Below are 24,227 nucleotides of genomic sequence, written 5' to 3'. Positions count from 1 at the left end.
ACCAGAGCACATTACCCAGGCACTGTGAATGCTTGAGCAGGAGAAGTTATCCTACTTGCTGGGCCTCCTAAGCCTTGAAATCCTTACATCTGTAGATTTCTGTGCTTGTCGGTCTCCTTGGATGTGGAGAATTATGTGGGGAGGTGTAAGTTTCTTTGGAGATAAGAAAAGCTGAGAATGTAGTGCCTTCTCCCCTACAGAGAAGAGTTGTTTTCCTGTAGCTGAAGTTATGAGGTCTCGCTCCTTAATAAGGATTTTGTAGGGCAAAAAAAGAGTGAATATTCTAGCAGAGGTGACTTTTGAGCTGTAGACTGTCAGTGTCTCTACATCTGATAAGCTAAAGAATTTAAAGATGAATTCCCCCCTCCTTTATGGAATGGAGATCTGAGTCTTCTCATTGGTGTCCTTCTACCATTTTACATTGCAGATGCATTTTGATTCTGAATGTTTGCTGAAATTTTAGCAATGCCTTATATTGTGTGAAAAATGAAGTTGTGTGTTTTCTTTGCATAAGGAAATGCTTTGGATGATATCTTTTCAGTGTGTTTAAGAGAAGATACAAAGTTGCATTAAAATGAACTTCATACCTTCATGTTACTGCATCATTCAGAATTTCTATTTTGGCCAACCTTTGTTTCTTTCAAGGAAATTTTTTACTGCTATGGTTAAAGTGTGAGAAATGCAGTGTAGAAACATCCCAGAAGGTTTTCAATGACTTTCATCTGTAAAACTGAACAGGTAAAAGCTGGTAAAATGCACATTTCAAATGGTTCTAGAAGTAATGTACTTCATCTTGAGAAAAATAATTTATTTTGGTATGAAGTCTGTATTGTAGCCGTGAGGTGCAGAGTGTTAGCAGCAAACTTGGTGGCTCCCCTTAGCAAGACCCATAGAATTGCATCAGGTGACCTATTGAGATAAAGTCAACCTACACTCAAGTTGTTGATTATTTCTAAGTGGAGAAAATGTAGGGTTTCTTTGTCTCTAAAAGACTGGAAAAGAGCTTCTGTCATTGCCAGCACTACCAAGGACATGTCATTGTTCAATTGGTGTCTTTTTCAGCTTTGAACAGGGCTCTTTGAAAGTGATTGACGCCTGCCAATGAAGTCCTTGGCTCCCGAGCTTGTAACATCACTGGTAATTTAATTACATGGAGAGGTAAGAGCTTGCTTGGAGAAATATGAAGATGGACAGGAATGTGATTTTTGTCACATCACGTTTTTTCTTTCTCTAATTCATCTCAAGTTGTTATCACAAGCCCTGTCTTGACATGGACTACTTAGAGTAATTGCCTGAATTTGCCTGCTTCATAGCTTTATTTTAAGGCAGTTTGGATTACTGAGTTTTTGGGTGGTTTTCAAGATGGTGAGCTACTTTGCAGAAGTGTCTTTCAGGAAGTATGTGCCAAAACAATTAGTCCATTATTTCTGCTTCCAATCCAATGTTGTCAAGGTCTTGCAGATTTGAGGAACTAAACTTGAACTTAATAAGCTTGTGTACCGTTTCTAGGAGGAGATCGAGTGAATGAAATGGCTTGAGACAAGCTCATAGCTTCAAGACAGGTGAAATCCTGTCTGTCAGACATTAAACATCAGGTTAGCCTTTGGAGGGACCCATTCCTGGTTTATCCCGAAGGGCTGCGGCCCATGAGGAAGACCCCTGCTGAAGTAAAGGGGAAATACGAGGAAGGAACAAGAGGAAAGACACTATTTTGATTAAACACATCCCCCCATTCCTCATGCCCTCTGTGCCACTCGGTTGTGGGAGGAGGAGGTAAAGAAATAGGGAATGAAGGATTGGTGTTTGCTCTGGAAAGAAGGGATGGGGAGGTTATTTTAACCTTTTTCTTTTAGTTTTTTTCCTCATCATCCATCTTTATTTTTAACTGGTGATACATTAAACTAATTTATCCTTAGATCTGTTTTGCCTGTGATAATAAGTGGAAAATAATCACCCTGTCTTTATCTTGACTCAAGGGCTTTTTCATCTTACCAGCCTGTTGTGTTGTGGAGAGAGAGTGGCTGGCTGGGTGTGGGGTCCTCACATCTGGACAACATCAACTTGCCACAACTATTTGATGATGAGATGAAGGAATAGATATATATATATTTTTTAGGTGTTAGTCCTTAAATTTGGTGTAAACCTGCTTGGTAGGATTAGTGTCCCAGTCATAACTTCTTTCATTGTTTCTCCTAAAGGAGTAGCTTTGAAGGGTGAGAAAAATCCCACCTTGCCCAAGCAGACAAGTGTAATTGGAAACACAGGTGGTATTTCCTGTTCTCTGCAGCAAGAGAACTTTGTCTCCCCACAGATTTACAGCCCCATGACAATCATTTAATCACATTTATCTAAAATCATAATTGCCATTTCTTCAGTTGCCGCTGTCTTTCTTTCCCCCCGCCACCTTTATGAGTGCGGGGGGGCCGCTGCTAGAACTCAGATCGGGAGCGCAGCACGGCAAGCGCTCTCTCTCCTTCCCGCGTCTCCCTGCTGGAGCGCGGGGGGAGCGTGAGGGCGAGCCGTCTCGCGCACGCGCGGGGCGAGCGAGGCCGCCGGCCCCCACCCCGCGCTTTCTCGACGGTGCTTCGGACGCGCGGGGGGGGCGATGCCTGCCATGGGCCTGGCCCCGGCTTCTGATCTGGGCTTGGGCTCGGCTTTTTCAGGGTTCTCGCGGCCGGCCGGTGGCCGGCCGGTGGCGGCGGGCAGGCGCAGGGGGAGCGAGGTTGTTGCTCTCCTTCCCCCCGCCGCTTCTCTGCCGGGGGGAACCGTGCGCCCCGCCACGTTGGTACACGGGGGGTTTGCTTGGGCAGCCCCCCCCCCCCCCCCCGGCGGCGGTGGCCCGTGGCATTCTGGACCCGCGCTCGGACTCCTCGGCGGGGCCCTGCGCGCCGGGGGCTGAAGAGAGGCCCCTCTGCTGGCAAAACCCGCGCGCTGAGCTCCGCGGATGGCGAGCGCTTAAACCTCTCTGGAGAGGGAGATCTCTGGGCCGCAGATTGCTCTCGCTCGCCGCCAAAGTCCTCTGAGGGTCCGGGCAGAGTTAAAAGAGCACTATGCAGCTCATCCACGGTTTCATCTCCCGGTCCCTTATCTTGTACAACGGAGGAACTTTCGGCATCAAAGTTTCTCATCCCGGTTTTACTGTCCGCAGACTGGCTCTGTTTCAGCGCTTTAAAAAGCACTCCCCAGGTGGCTGCCAGGCTACACACGCTGATATCTCCGTTAATGAATTCTGACTATAAATGGTTCTCTATCGACAGCCAAAGTTCGAGATCAAAGGCATTGTCCATAGTTATATCAAAATCTTGCTCTTTCACCCACTGAAATAAAGCACGCATGGCATCTTCAGAAACACTGAGTCCCATGCGGGGCAGGGCATCCTGCCATGCAAGGTAGGCAAGCTGTTCATCAGCTGAAGTACAGTTCCCCATTATGAGGACTTTATCTTGGCGGCTCCGTGAATGCAATTATGCACACGCTATCGGCTCAGACCCGGGAATTTTGAGCTCTGCTTCGCCAAGATGGCCGTTCCAAGCCCGCTCACCGGCAGGGCTCCACTATCCCGTTGGTTTCCAGAACCAACTTCCTCTAGGAAAGCCCGGGAGAATTCCACTTACCCCTCTAGGGGGAAGGGCTGGCTTTTTCCCGCTCGCTGCTTACCCTCAGGGGATTAGCAGATCACGTCGGTTGCTTTCTGACTTCGGGGGTCAGCTGCACTTCACGTCGGGTTACCGGACCTCAGGGGTCGGTTCAACTTCACGTCGGGCGGTCACCAGATGTCGTTTTGATTGGGAACGGCTAGAAAGAACGACACTGGACTCTCAAGGGAGTCACAACACGAGAATTCCTTAGTTTATTACTTCAGGCCTGTCTTATAGACAGATACGTGGAAAGTACAGAAAGGAAACTCTTATTGGTTAGCAAAGTGCTACATCACCATCATTGGTCAGGGGCACTCTGCCCCCCTGACTCTCTCCTGCAAGAGGAAACAAGAGGCTGCAAAACAACACCTGCAAGGCTGTTTAGTGTCCCTGAGAATTGTTTTAATTCCTTCTCATATTTTTCCCAGGATACTTTCTCAGGCAGCCTGAGGAGCCATGCGGCCTGAAATTTGTACAGGCACTGTGGTTCAGATTTAGCATCCATAACCGCACAGCATGTGCTGTACAGGAAATTGCACATGAGGAGCTGCAGACACTGAAGAGAAGATGTGGGTTTCTTTTTGTAGTCAAGGCCCCCATAGTGAGATTGCTTTTCTTCATTTTATACAGATTGAGCATGGTTGTGAAACACAATGGAATGAGGCAGTAAATGGGCGATGAGCTGTTTTGCTGACGTGCCAGTACTAAAAAGACCACTCCTCTTCCCTAGTTCAGGATAATACTGGAGGTTTTCTGAGCAATTACTTGATTCAAACATTCATTGCTTATGAATGGCATTTGCTTCAGAAAACTGCATAGAGATCTAATGAAATGGTAATAAAATAATTCATGCATACCACATAATATAAATTATTGTGCAGCACAACCATTCAGTTTTTGAAAAAAAAATAGAAGAATAGTTCCTATTTAAAATACCATTATTTCTATGAAAACAGAAGGTGCTTTTGAGCATTTTCTCTGACAGAAAGCAGATTTTAATAATTAGCTCAGAAACTGAAGCTAATATTTTTAAAGTGTTGTGCAAAAGAAAAAAAATCACCTTAGCAGTGCACATTTCATTATAAAAACGCACTATAAGCAGTTCATGCTCTTAAAATGTAAAATAGGAAGTGGCCTATATTATGAAGTTCTTGACAGCTCTAGACAGAGTAAAAGGATTAATATTTATGCAAAGTCTTAATCCCGTGAAAAGTTATATCTTGATTGATATCACCTTTGCAATTCTGTTGGAAGAACACCCACAGCAGATATTAATATCTGCTTTGTGGTGGTTTAAATCATAAACTTGAAGGTGTAATTGTTAGCAAAATTTCTTCTGTGTCTCTGCACGAGACTGTGCCACAGCTTAATGTGTATGGTGGCACTTAAGCAACTACTTATTTGTGTATTTCTATTCACAGCACCAACAAAGCACTTCAGTTATCACTGAAAGAATATTTGGCATTAAGAAACTAGGACTATGACAGGAGTGTTGGAACAAGATTGTCTTTAAGGTGCCTCCTGACACAAAAGCTTTTGAGGTTCTTTAATTAAAGTCTGTAGATATGGAAGTGCAGTGAGACAAGTTATACCAAGAGTTTCTTGCTAAATTCCTAAAACTGGAGATTCCCAGCCTATAAACTCTTGTGTTTTTCAGTAAGCCAGGTAGGAATCTTGTGTAGTGTTTTAGATTGAAGCAGCCAAAAGTGGTAAATGATGAGTGAGGCTTACTGCCAAGGTTGGGGCATGAAATAGAAGGTTATGACTTGTATGTGAAGATGCAGGCTTTCAAATTTGAAGCCAATATTCCCACAGGCAAACAAATCTAAGACAGTAAAAATCAATTTTTCTTCTATCATTTTTCTTCTCCCGTTTAAATTGAAATACAGCCTTTGCTTTCAACAGGAAAAAGTAACTAATTGGTTCAATACCATAGCACATGTTTTAATATTATTCATTCAGACCCAGCTCTGTGATAGTTTGGAACTGGCATGTACTTACAGAAGGATAGTTTCCTGAGTCCAGTGCACTGTTTGATTGTGCACTTCCCATTAGTGGGTTAGTGCATGCTAATTTTCAGGGAAAAATGATTCAAGGGCCTGAATTCAGCCCTTGCCTGGATGCCAGGGGAGACATCCCTGGATTTGTCTCCAGACAGCTTTCCAGGGAAGATCCTGCTCCTTTCCTGGTGCCCCAGAGTGCTGCAAGCCCCCCGTCCTGGGGCCATCGTGATGCCTGCTGGGGCCTTTAGGGTCCCCCCTAAAGTGCAGACAGGGTTTGACTGCAAACTTCCTTGGAAGGTGGAGGCAGGTGAATATTGTCCACCTTCTTCTTTCCTGCTGCCCTCCACCCTCTTGCAAAGCCTGCTGGGGCACTCGGGCTCTCCATTGCAGGCAGTCTGGAGCTGCCATGCAAAGCCATCTCCCAAGGAGTCCCCAGGTCTCAGGTGCAACCTCAAGAAAATGACACAGCAACGTGTAGAAAACGTGAACTTTATTCACTTGACTACTTCTAAAATCTACAATCCAACGTTACTAGAAGACTATGGGGTAAGAATCTTAAGGCTAAAAAACTTCAATACTTCAACTGTTTAGAACTGAACACTAAGGGAAAGGTCAACTTCTTGGGGGAAACGTGGTGGGGAATCGAACAACAACAGAGGTGTGGCTAACTTGTAAGGTGGGGAACGTCGCAGTGCCTGGGCTGGGCACTGATCACCCATTCCCCATAAGGTTCTGTAGATGGAGCGCAACGCTGGAAGTCAGAGCTGGGGGGTGGTGCAGAGTCTCCTGTCAATGCCCTCTTTTGCCGCCATCTTGGTGGTTGGTTGAGGACTGTCACGAAGGAGCAGCCGCATCAGGTCACGGTTGTCCATCAGCAGCTGCATCAACTCGGTGGGACAGCCGAGTCTTGGATGGCGGCGGGGCCCCGCACGGCCCGAAGGGCTCTGGAGATTCCGCTGCAAGGCAAAGCACAGGGATCCCCATGGAAGAGGCAGAGGGGCGGAGCGGGGCCGGCACCTGTGGGGCTGCCTTTGGCCTGGGAGACAGAGGCTCGGGCTGAGTTGGGCTGGGCTGGCCCGGGGAAGAGGCTGCAGCAGGCAGAGCTCTGCCGCCTCTGCTTGGTGCTGTCCATGGGGCTCAGCCCCTGGGCCGCATTCCCCAGCCAGGAGCTCAGGCCCCTTCTGCCGCAGGGCATTGGCCAAAGGGTGCCCAAGAGGCCCTCAAGGTCTGCCCCATCCCTGCCTGAACCCCCACCCCCTGCCTCACCTCTCGCCAGCGTCTCTGAATTCTTCTTCCAAGGGCCCATCCCATGGCCATTCCTATGATGAGCAGGTCGATGAGCAGGAATGTCCTGGCCGCCCACCGGATGCGCTCAGGGTCCGTCTCGTCCAGATGGCAATCCTTCAGAACCAGAGGAGAGGCATCCGCGCTGCGCTCGGGTTTGCTCACAGGGTCGAGGGGATGGGCCAAGAGCAGCAGCACGTAAAGCTGCAGCAGCGTGGAGGAGCCGTGAGCAGCCATAGTGCTCTGCCAGCAGCACCGAGGCTCTGGGCGTCTCTCTGCGAGCAGCTGTGCCTGGGCTCTGGGGCGCAGCAACAGCTGGGGACAGTTGCCAGCCAGCGTGCCGTCCCCAGAGGCTGTGATGTCACAGAAGCACAGAACGCCCTGGCTGCAGAGAGCCCTGAGAGAATGTTGAGTCCAAGCTGGGAGCCATGGCGGCAAGCATGGCCAGCAGAGCGGGGCGCGAGTGCTGCGGCCTGGCTTGCCTTGCACCTGTGCCACAATGATGACTCCAGCAGCCCCCTGTCAGGCCATTGCAGAATCTGATGGCCCACGCTGGGCACAAGTTCTTCCCAATGGCCAGCGTAAACCTCCCTTGGCCCAGCTTCCAAGCCTTGTTGGCTTCTGCTCTCTCTTGTCCTTGCCTGTTGGGGAAGGTGAAACAGGGAAACCTTATGAATGTGATTGTTTGGCACTAGATTGTGAAAATATGAAGGCTAGAATCAAAGTAGAAATGAAAGCCTGCTTTGAGTTATAGGATACTGAGTACTGGTTAACCAAAGAACAATAGCCTAGCCAGCTAGAGGAGAATCCCTGTTGATAAAACAATGTCCTTCTGCTGATAAGAAGAGTCCAAAAGTAAAGAAGCAAGGAAAGAACTTGTAAAGCTCTGTAGAGTATAAAATGCAACACTGTATGTTAATATAGGGAAGCCCATAGGTTGTATGTAAATTCTTTAGTGGGTGTGTCTCATGGTGATTGGCTTCTGGTAGTTAGAATATTCACGATAGAAAAAGATATATTGGATTGTAACAAGAACTTCGCTCTCTTTGCTCTTTACTCTTTACTCTTACCTCTTACCTCTTGCCTCTTCTCTCTTCCCTCCTCCCTTTACCCCTCTCCCCCCTCTTAACTCTCAGCCCCCTTCTCCCTGTTCCTACCCCTCTCGCCTTCCCTGCTCTTTCCCTCTGTTGCTCTCTTACTCCCTCCCTCTCCCTTCCAACCTCACCTTCCCTGCTCTACCTGGTCTCTCTCCCCTCCCCCGGACCACGTGGACGCCAAGGCTGGTGGCGGACATGGGTCTCCCCTCCTTTTACTCTTATAATAAATCGCTTATACTTGAACAGCTTGACCCTGGAGAAGTCTCTCACCGCGAGCGAGTGTTTTTGCAACTCCAATATTTGGCGCCCAACGTCTGAGACCCGTCCCACGCCTTCTCCATCGGTGAGACACTTCTCCATCACTGGTAACTAGAAAGACTGGTTTTTCACCCTTTAAGGCCGTCTAGAGTGCAGTTTATGCGGCTGATCACCGTAACACTGTAACTTTCCCCTGTTCCGCGGCACCCTCGGCCACGGGCCGGCTGTTGCTTAGCAGCGTCAGCTCCGGAGCTTTAGAGGTATCCACCGCGTGGTTTATTCGGGGTGCAGGTTGCCAGGCGACCTCGGCACCCCTGGTTTCCGCAGGGCCCTGTGGCACTGAGAAGTGTGGCGAAGCCGCATCTCTTCTGTGCTACAAGGGATACCCCCCCGCGTGGTTTTTTCGGGGTGCCGGTTGCCAGGTGACCTCTGCACCCCTGGTTTCCGCAGGGCCCTGTGGCATTAAGAAGTGTGGCGAAGCCGCATCTCTTCTGTGCTACACGGGACCCCCCCCCTGCGTGGTTTATTCGGGGTGCAGGTTGCCAAGCGACCTCTGCACCCCTGGTTTCCGCAGGGCCCTGTGGCACTGAGAAGTGTGGCAAAGCCGCATCTCTTCTGTGCTACACGGGACCCCCCCCCTGCGTGGTTTATTCAGGGTGCAGGTTGCTTGGCAGCGTCTGAACCCCTGGTTTCCGCAGGGTCCTGTGACACGAGAGAGGGTGGCAAAGCCACGCCTCTTCTGTGCTACACGGGACTCCCCCCCTGCGTGGTTTTTTCGGGGTGAAGGTTGCCAGGCAGCGTCTGAACCCCTGGTTTCCGTGGAGCCCCCGTGGAGCTCAGGGGGGCGTTGCAAGGCGACGTCTCACCTGGGCTGGACGGGGAAAGCCTCTACGTGGTCGAGCGAGGGGTAAACGCTGCCACAGCATCTGCACCCCGATCTCTCTAAAAGTTTTTCCACTGCAGTGTCCAAACCGTAGTTTTTAGACGGCTGTGCAGCGTGGTTATGTGCGAGTATTACTAAGTGACACCAGAGAACGGACAGGAGGTGCCTGGCCAGCACCCATCGCCCGAGCTCTGAGAGACGAGCCAACATCATTTAAATAAGAGGTGAGTCACAAACCAGTCTATCATGGGTCAAAGCTATTCAACCCCAAACAAAAAGCTGTATAAGCAACTAAAATTCTTACTGAAAGCCAGCCAAAGTAATTTGCCTAAAAGAGAACTAAAAACCCTCCTAACCTGGACTCTAGTTAATTTCCCAAACGCAAAACACTCAGATTTTTTTACCAGAGATTTCTGGGACACAGTTGGTAATAAGCTTTTTAATAACATTTCCCGCCGAGATATGGCAGCCGCTAAACTCCTCCCAGCCTGCAGAGCACTCGTAGAAATGTATGCTGACAATACACAACCCGCGGCCCCCGTACCCACGGTCCCTGCTGTGCCCCCTCCCCCCGACCATGCGGCCCCCGTACCCTCTTTCCCCGCCGGCTCCCCTCCCTTCCTGCCCGCTCAGACCTGTCTGCCCCCTCCCCCCGACCATGCGGCCCCCGTACCCTCTTTCCCCGCCGGCCCCCCTCCCTTCCTGCCCACTGACACCGGCGCGCCCCCTCCCCCCAACCACGCGGTCCCCGTTCCCCCTACCCCAGTCCCGGCACGCTCCATTCCCACCCCTCCCCCCGCCTTCCCCGTCCCACCGCCCCCCCACTTTTACCCCCCTCCTGCCGTCCAAGTTTCCCCCGATGTTGCGGTCCCGCCCCGTTCCACCGTCCCCGGCGGCGCGATACCCGCGGTCCCGCCTTCCCCCGCCGACACCGTGGTTCCCGGCTGCGCCACCCCGCCCGCCCTCGGCATCGCGGTTCCTGCAGCTCAGCTCCCCTACACCCCCTCCGTGCTGCCCGCGCTGCCTTGGTGCCCCGCGGGCTCCGCCTTCCCGGCGTCCGTGGGGCCGCGGGCCCCGGCCCCGCCGCCGTCCAGCGACACCGTTCTGTGCGGTGCGGCGCGCGCCGATCCGAAATTCGCGCTGCCGTCCACCACTCCCCCATGCTGCCCTGCGGCGCTGACGTCATGCACGCATGCGCAGTCACCGCTTCTATCGCCGATGCTCCTGCCGCCGCCGCCCCCGGGCCCCCCGTGCCACCCCCCTGTGCCAGCCTCTCAAACTGCGGAGGGGGAGAAAGAGAACAGGCACGGGACCCCGGCTCTACAACTGCTGACACCCGGGTTGCCTCTGCCACCGCCCAGCCCAGCCACTGTCGAGTCCCCGCCATGCGCCTTCACGCCCCCGCGTCCACCACCGAAGCCGCCCGACGGCGGAACACGGCCCCCGCCTGTCTCTGCCCCGCTGCTAACACCGGCACAGATCCCGTCTGTATCCGCTACACCAACAACTCTCCCCGACAACGCGAAACAGCGACAGCCACGGCCACCTCGCACCGATGTGCTGCCACTTCCGGGTTCACCTACGCGGCCACCGTCACAGCCCGTGACAAAACAGCGCGCGCGACTCTTGAATCCCCCTGCACCACCAGCAGCAGCCACGAAACACGGGGGAGAACGGGAGCGAGAAATGGAGGGAGATAAAGAAAGATTATTCACATGCAGATACTGTAGCACAAACAGTGACAGTTCAAGCAAAGGAACTTAGAAAGACTTTGAGAGAAAGTGATCTACCAGAGACGGTTCAAGAAAAAAAAAACCAAAAACAAAAACAAACAAACCCCAAAAAACCAAAATCCCGTTATTTGCATGAATGCGTGTTGTTTTTACCCTTTTGCTTTAATTTTTGTAGTAAAACTTTACCTGTAAATCAGTCCAAGATAAATACCTGGGTTGCCTTAGCCAAAGACTGCAAGCTTTGATACCATCTGTTTGTCTGATCATACTGTTCCCATTCATACACAGCTGCAAAATTTGAAAAATTTAGCCAACCAAACTCATTGATAATTCTAAAGTGAATCAATATGACCGTCAAAAGTTAGAGAAGCTGGACAATTTGTTTAAAGGTTTAAGCTTTGCACCTTGGCTAAGAGAACTCTGTAAAATAAGCTTAATTGTTTTAGTAAGTGTTAATTGTAGTCTTAGCAACAGTACCCATTATACTTCAGTGTGTGCAAAAACTAACAAGACAGTTTCTATTATCTTAAATAGTTCATCGAGACAGGGGAGATGTTGGGGAAGGTGAAACAGGGAAACCTTATGAATGTGATTGTTTGGCACTAGATTGTGAAAATATGAAGGCTAGAATCAAAGTAGAAATGAAAGCCTGCTTTGAGTTATAGGATACTGAGTACTGGTTAACCAAAGAACAATAGCCTAGCCAGCTAGAGGAGAATCCCTGTTGATAAAACAATGTCCTTCTGCTGATAAGAAGAGTCCAAAAGTAAAGAAGCAAGGAAAGAACTTGTAAAGCTCTGTAGAGTATAAAATGCAACACTGTATGTTAATATAGGGAAGCCCATAGGTTGTATGTAAATTCTTTAGTGGGTGTGTCTCATGGTGATTGGCTTCTGGTAGTTAGAATATTCACGATAGAAAAAGATATATTGGATTGTAACAAGAACTTCGCTCTCTTTGCTCTTTACTCTTTACTCTTACCTCTTACCTCTTGCCTCTTCTCTCTTCCCTCCTCCCTTTACCCCTCTCCCCCCTCTTAACTCTCAGCCCCCTTCTCCCTGTTCCTACCCCTCTCGCCTTCCCTGCTCTTTCCCTCTGTTGCTCTCTTACTCCCTCCCTCTCCCTTCCAACCTCACCTTCCCTGCTCTACCTGGTCTCTCTCCCCTCCCCCGGACCACGTGGACGCCAAGGCTGGTGGCGGACATGGGTCTCCCCTCCTTTTACTCTTATAATAAATCGCTTATACTTGAACAGCTTGACCCTGGAGAAGTCTCTCACCGCGAGCGAGTGTTTTTGCAACTCCAATACTTGCCCACCTGGCTGGCGCTGCCGTGTTGCTCGCTGACCTGTCTGTGGGAGAAGAGGCTGTGCCAATGAGTGCTGCTCAACTTTGAGGCCATTCAAAGGAGGATTTGATTGTGCCTGCTGTGGGAAGAAGGAATATGCGTGCACATGGCCACTTCCCCTAGGTTTTACCCCAGATTTTCATGAGCAGCTGTCCTAGTGAAAGTCAAGTCTGTTTTAGTGAGTATTTGAGGGCTTCCAGAACACAGTGCCATCTCAGGGGAATTCTGCTGGTTGAGTTCTACTGAGGCTTTGAGATGAGTTGCAAATCCTGAAAATGTTCTTCTTGCCCAGGTAGTAATTTCACAGTTTAGACTGTGGGGATATTGATTGCTCAGTGTTGAGGACCTCGTGTAACTTTCAGCCCCAGAAATTTTCAACCTCCAGTGATTGTACTTGAGACAAAACCATTTGAAATCTTTTTTTCTGTGGACAGGAATTGCTTCGGTGTTACTTCACATCATCCATTAAAAATTTGATGCCTGGAACAAGTCCCGAGTGCTGTGTGATTTCCTTGGTCGTGTTCTTTGGAATGGCTTCCCCCCCATTTTGTGAAGCTGGCCCCAGAAAGGTCATAGATGGGTGAGAAGTTCTGAAAGGCCAAGTGGTGTAGATCTTTGCCTCCTGTTTCGAGGTCTGTGGTGAGGTGTGAGTCAACGAGCTGATCTGACGTGATGTTGAAAACACAGTTGTTGTGGTTTTAAGCAGTAACTGAAAAATTACTAAAAAATTACTTATTTCTTGCTGTGAGATATGGATTAGAGCAAGAGCAAAACAGGCTTAAAACTTAAAAGGAATAAAGAAAGTTTATTAACAAAACTACAAGAATAAGAACACCAGAATAAACTTTCAGAAAACCCTTTTATCCCGCACTCCCCACCATTCCCTTGTTCACATGACTACATAGAGACAAAAGACTTTGGAACTTTGGTGTTTAAAACAGTCCCAGTTCTTGCTAGAGTCTCTTTATCAGTGTTTGTATAGAAACAGAAATATTCTTCTGCTAATCTATGGAGTTTCTCACAAGAAAAATATTTCTGTTATAGTTTTCTCTTTGTTTGATGCCAGCTGCCCGGAAATCTGCCATCAGTTCACTCCTCCCATTTCACATCACTCTGAGGTGTGTATGGGCCATGAGTCTAGAGATATCATTTTTTAAGGATGAGTTCTTCAAAGGCAAAAGTCCTCTTCACCTGTCTCTGTGAGCTTCGCAGGAAAACAGTTTTCTCATTGCCCTGAAGGCCTCAAATCTTCGCTCCACTCTGTTCCAGCACCTCACTGTATCACAATTACTCTACTTTTTACTCAAAATCCACACTTTGAACACTCCATGCTTCCCAATATACTCTGCCATGAATTAAAGGAGTGTTTTTCAGAACATGGTTGCTCATCTCCATAGCTTTAAGAGAAAAATATTTCAGCTTATAAAGCATCTCCTTATTCCCTCTTCCCTATCTAAAACTTAAGCCTTGTTTTTGTCCTATATTTTTCTAAAACTAAAAAAAAAAAAATTGTGTTTTTCTAAAAGTGAAAAAAAAAAGAAAAAAATAAAGTAAAAAGTAGAAACAGAATAATATTTCTGAGAGGCAGGACATTTTTTAGTTTGTGTTGTCAGATGGAATGATAGTCACTTGAAGAAATTCCATATAGTAGAACATGCCACATTTGTCAATTTTAACCTGAAATTTATTAACAGGAATGTCTGTACTACGAACATGTGTTAACTATAGGAATATATTGCATGTTTTCCTACTTGTAAGAAGTAAATTTCTGTCTTTACAAGCTAACACCATTAATTTCAGCTCTTAGTTATTCCCATTGCATATTCTTTTAAACAGACTTAATCAGACAAATTTTGTGTTATTTAGCAAGTAATGCTTGGTTATTACTACAAATTCTTGAAGTCATAACACTTAAAATTGCAGTACATATATATTATTCTTACTATGATTATGTGAGTTGGCTGCTAGTCATTTAACTGTATATAAGGTCTTACTATTTATTAGTGCAGTTACTTAAAATAAGTGTCTTGGAAATTGTTTTTAATTTTAGATTTAAAATTGTTCTTACTAAAGTTGATTTATTAAAGATTGGACAATGTATATTTAATAATTAATGTTCCCCAGTGATATTTATTATCAGTCAGGATTCACTTTACAGTCAATAAATAACCTAAAAAATCTGAATTTTGTAGCCAGTTTTGTCTAATTCTTAGAGCAATGCTTTGGGAAATTGGAGATATATATATATATATATGAATATAAATATGTATATCTGATATATACCTTTTTTATGAAGGTTTTGTCCTACTACTTCAAATGTTTCTTTTTGTTTCCTTTTTCCTAACATATATAAAATTTTCTTAAACATATTTAAAGCTACCAGCTTGTTATTCTAACAAAACCCTGTGAAAATAAATTATTTTTATTAATACTCTACATGTCAAAACCTTGCAGTCAGTCAAATAACAGAAGGAGTGTTCATTGTCTCTCTCCCCCACTGATGCTGTTCTAGGAGTTGGAGTTAGAAGATTCAGACATCAAGTGAAACAGTGAAAGATGATAAGAAAACACTTGATTCTCACAAGGTATTTCCTACTAAAAGAGATTGTTTTGCAGTTTTGTTTGCTCTTGATACTATTTTGAGTAAATCTGAACTCCTAAGACATGCTCAAGGCAATTAAATATTTATGCTCCCCAAACTGAATTTTTTAAGCAGCATTTTCTGTTTACAAGAATCAGGTTTGGTTTGGTTTTATCTCTTTTCTTTCAGGTTACAAGACAGATTTTTTTATTATTATTATTATTATTATTATTTTCATTGGGGGAAAAAGATATGTATTTATGGTGTCTGTGAAGACTTTGCTCAGCTGAAAAAAGTAATAGGTAACATGAGTATAACATTGTGTTCTTCCATATTTCTATTTTTAAGTCCTATTACATGTGATATTTTCCATTTTGCCTTCTATTAGGCCTGAAATTGGAAGCTATTTAAAACCTAACAAACCCTGGAGTTTATCCCTGTTCTTTGAATAGCAACAGAAGTATGGCTCTTATGGTTTGACACATCAGTGAAGAACAGCCTCTGCTCTGCAGCAGGTACTCAAGTGGAACTTTTGCAAGTGGGCTCTCATCAGGAGTGAAACACTGGCTGCTGACTCTGCTGCTTTTGCTCACAGACTGCTGCCTTTATGAACCAGGTTTGTCCTTCTGCCTCTTTTGTGTTTTATATAGACTTGATTACAAATGAGGCACTTGTCCTCTTACCTGGGAGTTGCAGCAGGTCAGCAGCAGCAGGAGTTACTGGCTGCTTCCCATCAGCTGACTCCTTTTAGCCAACCCTTCCCATTTCTTGCACCAATCCTATTTTTCCAAGCAATTAGGAAGAAATCTAAACCATAACTTTTACAAAATCACTTTAGGGAAGATACTGCTTAATTGTTTGCTTCATTCAAATGAACACTTCTAACATTCACTTCTTTGAGTAAGAATGCCTTTCATGAGAAGCTGCTAAAAATAGGAATTTGAGAACAGGGATGTTAAAAGTAGGGCCAGAGAGGAGCAAATTTGTTGCAGGGCAAGTTCTGTTTGCACTGAGGGAGTACTATCAATTTTGTCTCTGTCCTGTCTTTCACTGGTCCTGAAACAACAGTGCCTGCTTGAACAAACCTGCTCCTCAGGAGTGATTGGATCTGGTGCTCTGGGTGTTAGCAGCTGCAGTGCTGAACCACAGGCAGACATGAGATCTGACTGGATCAACCTTGCTAACATTTTCCTGTATAACCCGTAACTCACTTGATCAGCAACACTTGCTTGAATTTTGCCTTTTGCCTTGGCTCTTCCCACTAAATAGCTCTTGAGCTGGGAAGTGGTCCTGATCTAAGAATCTGCAGTAATTTTTAATTCTGCCTTTATAACTCAGGAAACCACAGTAACCTCACCTTCATTTTAGAATGTGAACATTTTTTGGACAAACACTGAATTGTAGCTTCATTGACATGAGCTAAAGTAAACTCTTTTAGTGGTCCTAGAGTGGTAGCTGTAAAAGGCAATCAGAGAGAAGATCCTGAATAATTTTCTTTTCCAACCAGGTTTTAATGTATTTCCCCTGCAAATCAATTCATGTATCATAGAGCTCAATTACCTGCCCATAAAATGAGAGTTGTTGCTCAGAACTGTGGAATTAGGGTTACAAGAACTGTAATGATACACTAGATAAACACTGTTGCAATACTCTCTCAGCCCTGTTAGGGTATTTTAAATTTGCAGCAGATCTCAGTAAGGATGAGAAAATGCTGAGGTGCATAAAAATAATGGAGACTGGAGGAGAAATTAGCCTTGCAGTGTTCTACAGTCCCAACATTTCCAACCACCACACCTGGTAGTGAAAATGCTGGTTTGTATTTGAAAAAAAGGAACTGCAATCAATTAAATGCACTGCCAAGTATAAATTAATTTCTGTAAGTCAAGTCCCTTAGGAACAATTCCTTAATAAAAGATCTGTTTCAAATCTACTATGTCTTCTAAAACAAACCCCAACAAAACATAGTGTCTTTATTTGACCTGTCCTAGACTTCATTTATTTATTTACAGTCTGAAGGATGAGTCAAGTACCTGCAGTGGTGCCTTTAGCAATGCAAAACAAAATATTTTGAATATTCTTATTTAGCGTTCCAGTTTTAATGAGCTTGGAGCATAGTGAAGGAGATCAGATGTTTGCAAGTTCTGGATGAGGGTAGAAATAATTAGAAAGCATCTTAAAAGTAACATCATATTTTTGTCAGGCATCTCTTCAGGGACTACTTTAAATCCCAGAATGTTCAAGAGCCATCACTGTACAAACAGAAGCTCCAACTGAACGAAACCAGAAGTGGATATGGCAAATTCTCTGGTCCAAGTGGTGATATTAATCTGGTGAGGCTCTGGATTCCCATTTCAGACATACTATCACAGCTTAAATATAGGAAAAAATTGGGATTTTACTTTGCTGTGGTCTCTTTTTGTTTTGCAAAATATGTGATAGTTAATATATGAGTAAAATCTTGTATAAAAACAGGTTGTTTTTTTTTTAACAAATAGCCAAATGCATATTACCTGCCTTGCTGGAAAATAATTGAGGTCTTCCTCTAAGAAATTTTTTCTCAGAGTGCCTTTCTTTGTGATTTGTGTTCTTATCTTAGGAAGATACAGGAGTTGCTCATTTTAATGCTGTCCAGCAGACTATTCCATGCTTTCTCAGCTGTTTGGATCTGCAGTTCAGGATTGGACCAAGAAAAATGGTGATGGGATCAAATTATTTCTATTCTTAAATGAGGACAATTCCATTTTTAAACATACACATGTGCTTCCAATGCTTTCAGTAGTCAAGGATGAAATTTTGAACAGACATGAATTCCTCAGTCTTTGTTTCTTTTTCCCTGAAGGATGGAATTTGGACTTTGCCCACCAGTGCAGTCCTTGCTATGGGCAGATGTTTCTTCTGTTCTTCTTACCAGCAGTAGGAGTGGTTGGACACTGAACCTCAAAGAAGAGGGAGCTAACATCCCTTACCTGGATAAGTCCCACAGGTAAGCACCTTGGAGAAGTTCTTCAACCAAAACCAGTTCCTGTAAGGCTTTCCAGCCCTTGACAGGAAATAAGCTGATTCCTGCAGGCTGCAACATGAAGACTTCCAGACTGAAGTGAGCATCCTGCTATAGGAAGGATTTGGGAGTAGTGAGTCATCATTTGTATGGGAAATTAATCTGTGATTTTTATTTATTTTTTTTTTCATTTGAAGTAACATCACATCATCATAGAGAGACATTGTCTGTCATTTCTGGTGTGGATACCTGAATAACTCAGCTAGACAGGGAGCTTGATAAGGTGATACAATGCAGATATTGAAAGGAATTTTTTGGATTATTTTTTTGTAGATTCAAGCTGCAGTCCCTGATTTATTCAGGCTTTTAAGTACCATGCAAGCCTTTCCCACAGAAGAAATTCTGTTTTATGTAAATAATGCACTGTGCAGTAAGCTAGAAGAAAGCAGGGAGCAACAAAACTTCCTAGAACTTAAAATCTTCACATTTGGTGTGACTGTACAGTAAATGTTAGAAGAAAATTTTTAAAAGCTTTCTTCCTTTAAGTTCCATTGAAGCATTCACCCATTGTTTAATGTGCTTTTATTGTTACTCTCCATAAGTTTTCCCTGTTACATTTTTTTGATTGCAAATGGTTTACTGTGCTAGCTTTTTCCATTGTCACACAGTAAGAAGCCATAACTAAAGAATGATCATTTTTTTGTAATTTGAAATAATGATGGAAGCTTTATTCAAATGGAAAATATTGCCAACTCTGCTCTCCCTTGCCCCCTTGAAATCCAGTTTTAGAATTACAGAACTCTGTATTCTCCATTCCAGAAAAATGAATATGTAGACATCTGCCTGGACTAATCAAGTAATCACTGCTCTTTGTGATCTTCAATGCCGTTCTTCACTCAAAAACCTCAAAGCACAAAGAATTTTTCTGAGGCAGGTAAGAGAGCCACTTGCATTTCCTCTTTCAGTCTCGCAGCCATTCCTGTAGCTCACGTGACAATCATTTGGGCAGGCACATAAGAGTTGAAACTATGGGGTGAACTATCCTTCAGATACAGTCTCTTCCTGTACATCTTGGAAAACTCTGAACCAAATAGTGTAGTTCAGCACAGTTCAGTGCTTTGACTTTGCTAAAATGAACTTGGCAGTAGCAGCACTACTGGAATATTGTGATTCTGGTGCCTATCATGAATAATTATAAATATCAGAAAAAAATGAAGCTGCAGCAGTAGTGGAATACTGTGATACTGGTGCCTGTTACAAGTGCTTCTAAACATCATAAATATTTAAAATGACTAACAGAAATCTAAATTCCTAAGTTAATCTCCAAGACTGCAATTTTTAAGGACCCAAATTTTACTGATCCTGAAAAACCTGGGGATTAATATTTCCTTGGCTTTTGTGTCAGAAAGCCATGCACAGTGGAGCTGTTTGTGCATTGAGGGCAATCTCCTTTGGCTTTTTTGAGCTCAAGTTCTTCAAGCAAGTATTAGTGTGAACAGCAGCAGCTTAAAGCACTCCCTAATCTTGAAGAAACCATAAGTAACACACTGCTTGAACAAGGTGGGTTTGGACCAGATTTAACAACGTGATTTGCTTTTTCCTGTGTTTTAGTTTAAATTTTGCTTAAAACGGAGTTGTTTTAGCACTGGAATAGTTTAGATTATTCAGCATTTATATATACAAGAAAAAGGTTTCTAGAATTTTGTTCTTAGTGTTCATTGTAATGTGAGTTATGTATCTAAACCCATAGAAATTCTGTGAAATTTTAAATTCTAAGGGGTCAAGGATTTGGTTTTGGGTTGGTTCTGTTATTCCTGTGCGGATTGGAATGATTTGTTCAAACTCTGTGCATGTTACATGACATCTGTAGTAAGTGAATCCCAGAAGATTTTAAGATTTATTTTGAGTCTGTTTCAATCTTGAATATAATTCCAAAATTATTTTTATCTAGTCCCTGTAGATGGAAGCATCTTTGAGACTAATTCCATCATATCTTGGGGATTAGAAGAAATGGGGAAAATCTGTGAGAAATGAGGAGAGCAAATTATTGTCTTTCAATGAAGTAAGCACCAACTCAGATCTTGTCATACATTATGAATAATCTCATTTTTGCTGGAATCCTGTACTATATTAAAGACATTATGGCAGGTAAAATTACCTAGGGGAGTACTGCTTTCTTAGGTACCTTTGTACCAGAAGATGGAGCCGGAGAGCCTGGATTCAGCATCTATGCAGGGTCAACGTTCTTTCAGTAGAGCTGACCCGGCTTTTGTTATCTCCATGGATGAGATCAAAAAAGGAAAATGGAGATCACAGCTATTTCACAGTTTAATAGCCCTGTAACCATTAAAACATAGTAAACCCAAGAATAAAAACAGAACCCAAGTGAAGTCAATTTAAATAGTTAAGGAACAAGGACGTGTTTCAGTGGGAAACATCCATAAGGTAATGCATAACTTTTTTTTTCCCTATCACATACTTAGAGATGAATTTTAAATTCCAGTGTGACAGGTCTCAAAGGTAAAGCTGAACATGATAATTAATATAAGATCATTCATACCTGATTCTCTGCAGGACTTTTATTGAATTGTGAAAAGTAAGGGAGGGATATGATTCTGCAAACTTTTTCCCAGGCAGACCTCACACAGAAAGTGTTGCTGTAGAAGTTTTAAGCAAGATGCCCAACACCAATTAGTTTGAAGAGCTAATGCATGTTTGGATCCTCTGATGAAGGGTGCTGAGGATGAGTATTTTGCAAACTATTTTATATCTTAGAGAGCCCCAGCCATGAAATATGCCCACATGAATGCCATTTTCAGGGTTTCTAAGCAAAACAAAAGTATGTACATTTTATTAACGCAGATGGCGACATTTTTAAAAAGAATCCTAATCATCCACGGACATTGCAACTTCCCCCTCTCCCTCCCACCACTATTGCATGCACTAAGGATCGAACTCACATTACAAAAATAACTTCAGAGAAGGGCTGAAACTAAATTTCATCATTTCCCTTTTTTAATGGCAACAGTTGCAAATGTGTACATAATGTTGCTGCCACTTAATCAGTTTATTGTAAATACCACATACAAATCAGTAGGGGTTTTTTCTTTCTGTTTTCAAAACAAATCTTGAATATTTGCAAAGCACTCTGAAAATAAGTCCTTGTTTCAATATTTAGCTTAAAAAGTAGTATATTCTGTTATTTATTTTTGCCCCAAACCCTCGTTGTTTTATTAAGAACTCCTCGGGAAGTTTTGCATTGTTGGACATGAATTCATTCCATCCTCCAGACAAAACAGTGCTTGTGGAACTTGATCAGCTTGAGGTTGCTGTTGGAGTAATAGACAGCTGTTGGATTTCTCATGGGAAACAGCCCCGTTTTTATCATCCTTGCCTTCCATTCTTCTTCCTAGCAGCCGTTTGTGCTTTAAATTATTGTGAACACTATCTCTGGCTAACAAAAAACCAATAGTTCCTGTGCCAGGATTTGGTTTCTGTTCCCAAGGTCATGATGTGGCACAGTGCGGGTCTGATTCTCTGGTGTGCTACTGCAGATTTTTGAAACAAGCAGGAGAAATGATATTTATGTTGGTCATATTCTGACACCAGTCATTTTATGAAAGAGCTACAACCTTTGAGTCACTTGGAAAAATTACTTGAGTGACGCTGTGTGCTTCATTCAGTTATTTCATGAAGTGCCTAAATGCTTCAAGCATTTCTTCATATGAACATTACATTACTATGATATGGAATCTCTTGCTATGAATGTTCTGTCAAAATGGGTTTTTGTGAATGGTTAATGCTTGCATAGAAAAATAAAACCCATGCACTTCAGAGTTCTCAGAGAGGTAGGGCTGTAATTCCAGAAACATGCCTGCTTTTGATATTCCCGGTGGCACCCTGCCTATCTTTTAGTAAGTGAAACACAAGTGTTCATGAAACTCTAGTCCTTCTACTTTTTTATTTACTTCTGAATAATGAACAGAAATGCATCTGTGTATTGTATCCAACTGCATATGGGATTCTTGCTAGGTGATTGTAATTCTGTGGTGAGCCCAGAGTGTGATTATTAACAAATAATGCTGTGTCGTGATCAACAATAAGCCAGTGGGCTTGAAAATTTGAGAAAAAACCACTTGTATTAATTTTCTGGAATGTAAAGCTCTCAGGTAAATCAGAAGAGCTGGCTCACAGGAGTGGCAGAGCACTGCAGATTTATTCCCTAGGTCAGTAATTTACATCCACTTCTACTTGACTCCCTGTTCTAATGTGTAATGTCAGTAACATTCTCCTGCTTATTAAAATTGATTACTAGGCAAAATATGGGGTCAGAGGATGCAGAACTCATCTTTTTAATCTGCCCCCAAATATCCAAAGTACTGTTTCCTTTCAATGGAGAAACTAATGAATTTAAATCTTCTAGTTTTGGTTAAAATTGCTGCATCATTTCTGAAGGCTTTGCTATTACACAAATTCCACTCAAAATTGGTAGTGAGGTCTCAAGTCACTCTTGTTATGGGTCATGAAGTTCTGCACAGAAGAACCATGTGAGTCTTGGTGTGAGGCCACTGAAGCAGAGTTTTCTCTCTGGTTTCACTCACCCAACTCTCTTGTCATTCACAGGATCCTATAAGCACGTGAGATCAGTCTTAGAAAATAAATCCAAACTATTGCTTCCCTACCATAAAAAGTGTGGAAGTTACTTTCTGTTGTTTCCATTCTGATTCGTTTGTGTGAGTATTTCAGGTCCTCAAATTTGTCAGTGTCCTACTTGATCATCACATTTAATCCTTTAGAGGTGCTAAAGATGCTCTTGTCTAAAATGACTTTGGGGAACAGTCATTCTTTGGTCTGCACTCAGTAATTGTGTGATTTACTCAAAGGACTGTAATCCTATGACAGAAGAAGAGCAATTAAATATCAGAATTATTCAATTACTCTTAATGTAGGGATTTAAATGTGTTTTCTTGCATTGTAGTGGTTTTGAATATTTTAAGACACTTGCACAGGCACAGAGTCTGAAACTCATAAAACAAGAAAAATGTCTAATTGCTCTATGCATGGATTATTTATAACTGTGTGGTCTATGAAGGAATAAGAGTCCATTAAAAGAATACCACTGAGTGTTAAAACCAGTCTGCTTGCTGCATTTTAATTGGGAGGAGAGTCTTAGCTCTTTGGTTTCAGAAACATTGCGTTACGGATATGGTGCTTGCTTTCTAATTTTAAATCAGAAGGAGGAGGAGTAAATATTGATTGAGGAACTTGGTGTATCAGGGTATAATTACTCTCTAATGATGAAGCCATGAAGCCTTTGGAGATTTCTGTTTTATTTGCTCTGAAGTTTAGATCTGCTAATTTACTTGGGAGGGGCAGGGAGAGGTTAGAATCACTGTATCTGCATATGGATTTGTGGGGGCATACCCTGAGTTATGCAAAAGTGTTTATGTCAGCCTACCTCTCTCTCTTCCTATTTATTTCCTTGATTCGTTTGTTCTCAGCTCTCTTAATGAATACATGGATTTAAACCTCTTAGGGCACACTGAGACTTCCTTCTGGTTCTCTCCTTGTCTGGAAGATACCAGCATAGGTTATGCCAGTGCATGGGTTTTGTCTAACAAGCTTGGCACAGAATTTGTTCAAGGTTGGCAAATGGTGACATCAGGAATGCAAAATACATTTAATTTCATTGAACGTGTAAAATTATTTCCTCCTGAATTCCCTTAAGTGACGCAATTCAGCCCAGGGTCAAGTTTTACATATAATTTCAGTCATATAATGGCTGAAACAGCACTGTTATAGTGCACAATTAAAATCTGTCCCTACAGTGGTACTAAAATCAGTTATCACCTTTGAAAGCTTCTCTGGACACTTGGCACTTAAATTGATCAATTGATCCATTAACACTCCCCTTTTGCTAACCTATTGGTTAGTTGGTCTCCTTTAATTTTCCTCTTTGGTGAAGCAGTTCCACTGGTCTACATGTAATTATGGTCCTACATGCCTTTTCAAAAACTGCATTTTGGGAAGCTTGTGCTGGTTTTTGTGTGGGAGAAGTAGGGAAATTGTTGTTACCTGTGGTAACTATCCAGAAAAGGAAAAGAAACCCCAAACCCCCATAGCTGATGTACTGTATCTATCTGGTTTATATTTCACATGACCTAGAATTTGTTACCTGTGGCTGAAGGGAAACAAACAAACAAAAGCTACAAATGATAAAAAAGTCACAACTGAAAGAGGTGTAAGTTGTGAAAATGAGTTGGAAAGAAATGGCACTTGGAGTTGGATTAGCTATAACAAGACCAGGCTTGCTCTGTTCTGAGAGTGAGGAATAATAGAAGAGATTGAAAAGCAACCTTAGCACTCAAGGGTCAAGAAGAAATAATGTTTGTTATTTTTCTTAACA

The 24,227-nt window shown here is 43.7% G+C and overlaps 1 protein-coding gene and 1 long non-coding RNA gene across 3 annotated transcripts in view; one reads left to right on the top strand and one right to left on the bottom strand.

Moving 5' to 3' along the window:
• The window catches only part of LOC111942187 (uncharacterized), a 34,989-nt gene extending 10,963 nt beyond the window's left edge, over window positions 1-24,026 (top strand). Inside the window, exons 3-11 of one of the 2 annotated variants that reach the window (XR_015282280.1) lie at window positions 1,063-1,158; window positions 14,755-14,827; window positions 15,212-15,439; window positions 17,024-17,153; window positions 17,420-17,518; window positions 17,663-17,806; window positions 18,641-18,755; window positions 19,227-19,381; window positions 19,773-24,026. This is a non-coding gene — a long non-coding RNA (uncharacterized LOC111942187). Of the gene's footprint in view, window positions 1-1,062; window positions 1,159-9,300; window positions 9,388-14,754; window positions 14,828-15,211; window positions 15,440-17,023; window positions 17,154-17,419; window positions 17,519-17,662; window positions 17,807-18,640; window positions 18,756-19,226; window positions 19,382-19,772 lie in introns of those variants that run through there. The other variant, XR_015282279.1, reaches the window with a different exon arrangement.
• Window positions 6,115-7,162, bottom strand: LOC147645600 (uncharacterized). Its single transcript, XM_086874429.1, has 2 exons — window positions 6,908-7,162; window positions 6,115-6,597 (listed from the first exon to the last, which is right to left on the bottom strand). Exons 1-2 carry the CDS (start codon window positions 7,160-7,162, stop codon window positions 6,400-6,402), a joined length of 453 nt encoding a protein of 150 aa, XP_086730555.1. The 3' UTR covers window positions 6,115-6,399.
• Window positions 24,027-24,227: the final 201 nt, after the last annotated feature.

The sequence above is a fragment of the Cyanistes caeruleus genome, unplaced genomic scaffold, assembly GCF_971803275.1.
Source record: "Cyanistes caeruleus unplaced genomic scaffold, bCyaCae1.hap1.1 HAP1_SCAFFOLD_214, whole genome shotgun sequence".
NCBI lineage: Eukaryota > Metazoa > Chordata > Aves > Passeriformes > Paridae > Cyanistes > Cyanistes caeruleus.
This window is presented reverse-complemented; position numbering and strand designations above follow the sequence as displayed.

What these genes read in the sequence shown, in the direction of transcription:
- LOC147645600 (XM_086874429.1), bottom strand. Translation starts at nt 7,162, where the DNA reads ATGGCTGCTCACGGCTCCTCCACGCTGCTGCAGCTTTACGTGCTGCTG. An exon ending in TTCAGAGACGCTGGCGAGAG is followed by an intron (nt 6,598 to 6,907) that starts GTGAGGCAGGGG and finishes TTTGCCTTGCAG; the next exon opens with CGGAATCTCCAGAGCCCTTC.